Source organism: Leptopilina heterotoma, unplaced genomic scaffold (assembly GCF_015476425.1).
Source record: "Leptopilina heterotoma isolate Lh14 unplaced genomic scaffold, ASM1547642v1 Lhet_264, whole genome shotgun sequence".
NCBI lineage: Eukaryota > Metazoa > Arthropoda > Insecta > Hymenoptera > Figitidae > Leptopilina > Leptopilina heterotoma.
In genome coordinates, this window is record NW_025110974.1 from 741,214 (window position 1) to 750,227 (window position 9,014).

General features: G+C 27.4%; 1 protein-coding gene across 1 annotated transcript; it reads left to right on the forward strand.

The window, feature by feature from the left end:
- Positions 1–564: 564 nt before the first annotated feature.
- LOC122503572 lies at positions 565–1,877 on the forward strand. The gene is made up of 2 exons (XM_043614162.1): positions 565–691; positions 1,247–1,877. The coding sequence occupies exon 2, from the start codon at positions 1,292–1,294 to the stop codon at positions 1,805–1,807; it is 516 nt and encodes a 171-aa protein (XP_043470097.1). The 5' UTR covers positions 565–691; positions 1,247–1,291; the 3' UTR covers positions 1,808–1,877.
- The last annotated feature ends 7,137 nt before the right edge of the window (positions 1,878–9,014 follow it).

The window sequence follows — 9,014 nt, forward strand, 5'->3', positions numbered from 1 at the left end:
TCAAATTAGAAAAGAATTACAATTTTTTCAACTACCTTAAAAATTGTCCCTATAATTTTCTTTTGTAATAATTTTTGCTTGGAAAATAATGTTTTAAATAAAATAAATCTTTTTAATTTGAATTCAAGACAATAGAAATATTAAATGATTCTGAAGAAAAACTCTTGTTTGAAATAAATAATAATTTATTATAACTCAATAAACCACTTATTATAAGTAATAATTTATTATAAATAATGATTTATTATAACTATATCAATATTTTTTTAAATATATTAAATAGAAAAATAGAAAAGTATATTTATTATTTTTTGCAATTGTAAAAACAATTTTTTTATGATATTCTAAAAATACCAAAATTGAAAATATTGCATCATTATTTTTCTAAAGTAGATTTTAAAGATAATGAAAGTATTCTCAATTGCTCTTTTTTACATATTTCCATGAATCTAGTGCGTAGTCTATATTTTGTAATATTTGTACTCGCCAAAAATATGCCAATGTCATAAAGTATTTAAATAATTTTGTCAATAAGTAATAAAAATTTTTTTTTAGACGCATTAAAAATTCTCTAAATCAAAATGTAAATAAAAATTTTTGGTATAAATAGGGCGAGAAAAAAGTTAATTTTTATTACAAGTGAATTTTACTTACTTTTAAGACGTTCTATTAAATGCTGTATTAATTCAAGGTAGATATGTTATTACTATTAAAAATATTATTATTATTATTATTATTATTATTATTATTATTATTATTATTATTATTATTATTATTAAATATTATTAGAAATAGTTTTTAAATATTAGAAAAATTTAATTTTTTTTTAATTTAATTTTTAACTTTTTTTTTAAGGGTATTTGAACCATTATGACGTCACAATTTTAGAACACGTGCTTTGCACAAATTGTGACGTCATAATGGTTCAAATGCCCTTAAAAATAAAAATTATGTATTATATTTACTTTTAAAAGTTTCTTTTTTCAAATTTTATTTTTTAAATAAAAAAACAAAAATAAAAAAGCATAAATAGAAATTTTTAAAAAATTAACAAAAAACTATAGAATAAATAAAAAACCGAGGGGCTAAAAAAATAAATATAAATAAGTAACTGGAAAATAATTCAAAACTAAAATACCAAATAATGTATAAGTGAGGAGAATAAAATTAGAAGAATATAAATTTAAAAAAATTAATAAAGTAAAAAATCATTCATTTTCTATTTTTTTTTTTTTTTGTTTTCTAGAATTTGACGAGTAACTAGAAATAAAATACTAAAAGAAAAACAGAAATGGATTTATCAACCAATACTGCAGCTCCAGTTCTTCAAATAGTTACAGTTGTCAATTGTATAAATGCTTTAGGCAATATTTTCTATCAAGAAAATTTTCTAAATGAAACTACAAAACAACAATCAATTCCAGTTATAAATACACTTTACGACTATTTTTCCAACAACACTTATGTCAACAGACAAGTTCGTGAACAATTTGTGATTGATTTCTCAAAAAAATTAGGAAACAATTGCAATTTAAAAAAAGAGGATGAGTCGAATGTTGCAACGATTGGAAGGAAGGTTACCGATATTATTGAATTTATTGTTTTTGATGGGAATTTAGAAAAGTTTATTCAAAATATTAAACCAGAAGAAAACATTGATGATGTAAAAACAGAAGATATTGAAAATGCATTAACTGGAAAATTGTACGATAATGCTGATGGTACAAAATCGACATTAACAGAACGTTCAATTGAAATAATCATGAAAGATATTGTTAGTCGATTTCTTTACTCATACGACGAATAAAAAATATTATTCCTTTTAATATTTTATACGATTTATAAAATTCTTTCAAAATAAAATCTATTGTCTCTTTTTTAATGCAAATTTCATTTTTAATTTTCCTTGCAAAAACTAAACCAAATAATAAAAATTCTCAATTTCGATTAAAACCCATAAAAAATTGAAAAGTCTAAAATAAAAAATATTTTTTTCTAATTTCTTCTAAATTTTATATTAAAAAAAATTTTTTTTTTCAATATTTGCAAACATTTATTTCTATAAAATTTCCTGTGAAAAAAGAAGAGGAGGGAATTTTTTTTTAAAATGTAGTTTCAATAAAGAAAGAGAAAAAAATTCCTTTATAAAAATTTTATGTCATTTTTTTCTTAAATAAAATAAATTTTTTAAAAAATATTTTTTAAATTCGTATGCATAAATCCAAAGTCAAATGAAAGTTATCTCTTTAATGTTTTTTCTTTCATGAACTTCGTGTACATGTAAAATACAAAGTCAAACCAAAGTTATCTCCGCGCTCTTTTATTTTTACTTTAATGAAATTTCACGTCAAATAATATTTATATATTAAATAAATTTTATATAAATTTATAAATAAATTATATAAAAATGTCCCTATAATTTCCGTTTGTACCTAATTTTTTCTTTAAACTTTTTATTTTCTTTTTGTGATAATTTGTTATTATAATCTTTTTTTTTTGCTAAAAAATATTGTTTTAATCAAACTGAAGTTTATTATTTGCATTAAAAAAAATATAAACATTAAATGATTTTAAAAGAATTTCTTTTTATTATAAATAATAAAGATAAAAAATAAAAAAAACATAATTTACTATTTTTTGTAATTGTGAAAGTAATTGTTATTAATTTATTATTATTATTATTATTATTATTATTATTATTATTATTTTTTTTTTTTTTTTTTTTGCTTAGGGACTTTTGGGAAATCTGCCTACAGATACCTTGGATTCCGCACTCCAAGGTTATGTGGGGTTGGTATGATAAAAAAACAAAAAGAAATATAAAAAAAAGAAAAATAAATAAATGTTATAATAAATTTAACAAACTGGCGACCTACTACCAGCCCGACCCACTAAAACCCGTAACCCTTCTTTTGAAGCCCTTTACCCTCCCTCGGAACTGTCGTAAGACTTTAGCCTTCGAGGGTGGCGCTCCGACTCTGTCGCTAATGCGACCTTCTGCTTTTCTCTGCGGTTATCCTGCGTTAATAGTTAAAAATTTAAAACTATTTCAATATAAAAGCGAAATTAACAGCACAACAATAATAAAAAAAAATGTTTAATCAAGTGTAAACAGTCAAAAGATAAAATTGCAAACGGATATATAAAAAAAAAGAAAAAAAAATAATAAACGCGTATATAATATTAAAAACATAAAACGGAATAAATTAAAATTGTATAAGGACAAATAAATCACAAAATAAATTAATAAAAAACAAACGAATAAATTAAAAGCTGTTTAAATTACGCTTTTTGGCGGCCGTCGAGATCCTTCCTCGACATAACCGAGATTATGAAGTTCTCGACTTGCCGCCAATTCTCCTCTGACTGGGTCATCATGATGACATGGTATCGCTGCAGCGATACCATGTTCTCCGGTGTAACTTGACTGTTTACACCTTCGAACATGGCCCGCCTCTCCAAGTCCCATTTCTTGCATGAGAAGAGGGTGTGCTCCGCGTTGTCCTCAGGGAACTGGCAATATGCACACACCTCGTTCTCGCGTAATTTAAAGCACCTGTGCATCCTTACTTGTATGCAGGTTGACTTGAAGGAGCTTTAGGGATTTGCCCTTTTAAGTTTCTCCAGTTCCTCCTTGTAAACCGGGCAGGAAATTCTTCCAGGGATATGGTTGACTTCCGTTTTTCCCAAATCTGTACACGTTATGCACTTTGGCTTGTCACTAGTACACTTTTTGGAGAAGTGTCCCGCTTCGCCGCATCTCCGACAGTTTTTTGTTCTGTCGGGGCCCTTGCGAATTCGGGTCACGTGTCCATAGGCTAGGCACTTTTGACATCTTGTCACTTCTAAGTGCGTTCGGATGGATGCGTTTATCCAACCAATACGCACTTTGCCCAGCTTAAGCAGACTCTCGCTGTCGGTTTCACTCAAGCGTACTAGTGCCACTTTTGTACCACCAAAACGTGTCAGAAGTCGGCAAGTCACATCCAATTCGGGCTTTTGCAACTTCTGCTTTAAGACGGTTAAAACGTCCTCCTCTGCAGTTGTTTCGTCAAGTTCCCGAATTTCGAGGGTCTTTTTGCTGACAAGGGCCGTAACCTCGGCCTTGTCCTGAAGAACGGAGGTAAGATTCTGAGCGAACTTAGAAGTTTCACCCCCCTTTTTTACCACAACAAGAACCTCTTTTTTAAGAGTTCTCCTAATTTTCACAATCTTTGTGCCAGTTTCCTCTGGCTTTACCGAAGTTGTTGCCAGTTTTATGAGATCATGGTAGGTATCTGGATTCCGGGCCACAATTTTTATTGCCTCCGTTGTTCTAATTATGGGGGGGCGCTTCTGAAGTCGCTCCCTCTCCTCCGCTTTCTTCAAGGCCTTTCTCTTACGGGCCTCCCGTTTCCTATTGGAGACGGTTTCAAAGTCTTTTTCGTTTTCAGGCTTATTTACCACAGTTGCCTCCGAATAAGAAGCAACCCTGGCCGAAGCAGCCTTACTCACCTCTGTCTCCATAACAGTAGGGTTTGCCTTGGTCTCCTTGCTCTTAACCCTCTTACCCTTGGGAGTGGTCACAGTAGAATCAGTCTCCGGACCTTCATACTCTCTAGGGCGCTTTTTTGGGTCGATGGGCTTGCTCTCGCCAGATGTGGCGTGCGACATCGATCTAGGAATTTCAGGATTCGACTTTGGATTGCTTGGGCTAATGAAGGGCCTAGGTATAAAACGCAGGTTACTGCGAAGCACCTCGTGCACCTTCCCCAATTCCACCATTCCATCCTTGCTAATGTTTCTTTGTTTCCTGCAAGCACGCCACATGCTGTCAAGTATTTTTGGGATCAGATCGACCTGTTCTAAAACATTTTCTTCGAATCTGCTAAGTCCCACATCCTCAGAATTTTTGCTTTGGCTCCCTCCAAAATCCTTGGAGCCGTCTGCACCGACTACCGGGGCTTCAACCCGATCAGAATCGGTGGTGGGATTACCCTCTACAGAGGTACCCACTTGGAGTAATTTGTTTGATTCTTTATCCATTTCATTTTTTATTCTTTGCCCCGTATCGAGGGAACGATCGAGCCTAAACAGGGTACTACCATCTGGCCAGGATGGGCCCTGAACCGCCTCCGTTAGTTACATAGACGTTATAGCATTGCCGGAGCATTGATGCGACGTCTATGATATCCAAGGGCACGTGAACATGCATGTTCGGACGTGGAGGTCGATGTGTCTCTCCAAGATAGCAGGAAGTTTCCGCAAAGGGAGTGCATCCCGGTATCTCTTCACAGAGTTTACCCTCATTATTATTATTATTATTATTATTATTGTTAATTAATTGTTATTTTTTTAAAAAAACTAGCATTGAAAATATTGCAAAATACTTTTTCTAAAGCAGATTTTAGAAATAAAGAAAGGAATCATTTTTAAGTTTTTATTTAATTTCGCCTAAATTTTTCTATTCTTTTTTTAAAGAATTATAAATTTAATAAAAAAAAAATTAAAGTTTATGCAAAAACACTATTAATAAAAGTATATAAAATAATATAAAAAAATAAATATGAATTTCAACGAAATAAAATCGAAGAAACCAAATACCTAATAAAATTTTATTAATTTAAAAAAATTTATTTTTTTCTATTTTTATTTTTTAAATAAAAAAAACGTAAAAATATATGAAAAGTAAGAAACCAAATATTATGTGAAGTTGTAAAATTAATATTACAAGTCACAATTTTATAGATTATTTTAATTTCATAAAAAATCATGAAAAATATTGTTCAACAATTTTTTTTTTCAACTTGATGATTAAAAAATATTAATTTTTTAAATATTTTACGAGTTGTTGAAAATGCATTAACTGAAAAGTTGTACAAAAGTGCTGATGTTGGTGGATTTCTTTTTTCCTTTGACAAATAAAATATTTTACTTCTTTTTCAATATTTTACGATTTATAAATTTTTTAATAATAAAATCTATTAATAAATAAATTATTTCAATTCCGAGAAAATGTACATTCGTACATTGTACTTAACAAAGTATTTAACAAATTATAATAACAATAACAACAATTATATTGCGCGCGAATAAATATTTTAGTTTTCGAAAGTGTTAACTATTCGTAATGAGGATTTAAATTAAAAAAAAAATTTTTTCAATATTTGCAAACATTTATTTCTATAAACTTTCCTGCGAAAAAAGAAGAGGAGGGAATTTTTTTCAAAAATGTAGAAATTTCAATAAAAAAAGAGAAAAAAATTCCTTTATAAAAATTTTATGTCATTTTTTTCTTAAATAGAATAAATTTTTTAAAAAATATTTTTTAAATTCGTATGCATAAATCCAAAGTCAAATGAAAGTTATCTCTTTAATGTTTTTTCTTTCATGAACTTCGTGTACATGTAAAATCCAAAGTCAAACCAAAGTTATCTCCGCGCTCTTTTATTTTTACTTTAATGAAATTTCACGTCAAATAATATTTATATATTAAATAAATTTTATATAAATTTATAAATAAATTATATAAAAATGTCCCTATAATTTCCGTTTGTACATAATTTTTTCTTTAAACTTTTTATTTTCTTTTTGTGATAATTTGTTATTATAATCTTATTTTTTTTGCTAAAAAATATTGTTTTAATCAAACTGAAGTTTATTATTTGCATTAAAAAAATATAAACATTAAATGATTTTTAAAGAATTTCTTTTTATTATAAATAAAAATAATTTATTATAAATAATAAGGCTAAAAAATAAAAAAAACATAATTGATTATTTTTTGTAATAATTGTGAATGTAATTTTTTTTGTTATTTTTCTAAAAAAAAACCGCAGCATTGAAAATATTGCAAAAGATTTTTTCTAAAGCAGATTTTAAAAATAAAAAAAAAGGAATCATTTTTACGTTTTTATTTAATTTTGCGTAAATTTTTCTTTACTTTTTTTAAAGGATTATAAATTTAATAAAAAAAATTAAAGTTCAATATAATACAATGCAAAAACATCATAAATTAATAAAAGTATATAAAATAATATAAAAAAATAAATATGAATTTCAACGAAATAAAATCGAAGAAAGCAAATAATCAAATTTAGAGTTGAATATGGCAAAGGTAAGATAATTAAAAATAAAAAAAATAAATAAATAAAATAAAAATAAAAAGCATATATTTTACGTTACTTTAGCTAAATCGTTTCTTATTGACAAAAAATTGTAATTTTTATTCAAATGAAATATTTAATTATTTAAAATGTTGAAAATTAAATTCTTTAAGTTAAATTGGAATCATTTATATTATAAATTCTTCAATATTTACTAAATAAAATTTAATTTTTTCATTTAAAATACGAAATTATGACATTGGACTAACTTTTATTCCGATTCTTTGTCCGATTACTCTCTTAAGTTAATCAACTTCTCTTTTTTTGAAAAAAGTTTTATTTTCAGTTTTTTTATTTTTTCTATTAGAAAACTCTTCTTGATGTATATATATTCTTAGAAATTATGCTTCAATTGTTTTATTTTGAACTTAATATTTATGAGAGATATTTTTGTAATAAATTCGAGGAGACTGGGAATTCAACCCGAGTACGACGGATGGTAACCAAAGACCCTATCCAATAAGCTAAACAACCAAGTATTAGAGACAAAAAATCTCGCCCGCGACCACCTAACACTCAAATTTCTACTTTCTACATCCTAGTATAAATTTAATATTTTCTGCTTCCTAATACTTTCTGCTTTCTAGTCGAACTTTTTTCTCCTTCCTAGTATTTAGTTTCTACTTTTTACCTACTAGAATGTAATGACTACTCTCACCGTTGTGAAGTATGATAATCATATTTTTGGATAGCTACTAGGAAGAAGTAAATACTAAGATCTAGACAATAGAAATTAAACACTAGGAGGTAGAAAGTAGAAATTATGTATTACGGAGGGGGAAACGTACATTATACATTAGTAGAAAGTGTTTAGAAAATAAGTACAGGAAACAAAAAACAAGATGTAATTTCTTGTTGCTACCCCCTAGTATTCATTACTACTGGCGAATATAGAAAGTAGAAATTTAATACTAGGTTACTATAACCATTACGACATACATTTTTTTATCTTACTCCCTGTAATTTATTTTCTACACTACCTACTAATACTTAATGTCTATCCTAACCACCGTAATATATACTTTCTACTCTCTACTATTTATTCCCTTCCTACTTTTCAGTATTTAATTTCTACTTTCTACTTCCTTGTTCTGTTTTTACTTTCTACTTCCTAGTTCTTATTTTGACACCTCCTCCACTAGGAGAAACTAAATGCTAGGATCTAGAAATAGAAATTAAATACTAGGAGATAGAAAGTAGAAATATACATTAAGGAGGTGCAAATGAACATTAAACATTAGTAGAAAGTGTTTAGAAATTAAATACTAGGATGTAGAAAGTAGAAATATACATTGAGAAAATGGAAACTGACATCAAACATTAGTAGAAAGCGATTAGAAAATAAATAGTAGAAAGTAGAAACATTATATTGTTTCTTGTTACTACTTCCTAGTATTTATCACTACTAGGAGGTCGAAAGTAGAAATTAAATACTAGGTAAATAAAACTATTATTACAATTATGTTTTTATCTTACTACCTTGTATTTTTTTCTATACTCTATCTTATGGTACTTAATGTCTACTTTCATCCCATAATATGTACTTTCTACTTCCTAGTATTTATTCTCTTTCTACTTTCTAGTATTTAATTTATACTGTTTACTTTCTAGTTCTAAGTATCTACTTTCTACTTCTAAGTTCTATTTTCTATTACTAAGATTCTACTTTCTACATTCTAGTTCTTATTTCAACTTCTATTCCAATAGCAAAAAATTTCTACATTTAACTACCTAGTTCTGAAATTTCTACTTCCCACATCCAAGTATTGATTTACTACTTTCTACTTCCTTGCACCCTAGTACTAGTACTACTAAGATTATTCTTTCTACTTTTTATTTCTGATTTCAACTTCTCTTGCAACAGTAAAA

Bases quoted from the DNA above. Each gene is read 5' to 3' on its own strand.
- LOC122503572 (XM_043614162.1), top strand. From the start codon at position 1,292: ATGGATTTATCAACCAATACTGCAGCTCCAGTTCTTCAAATAGTTACA.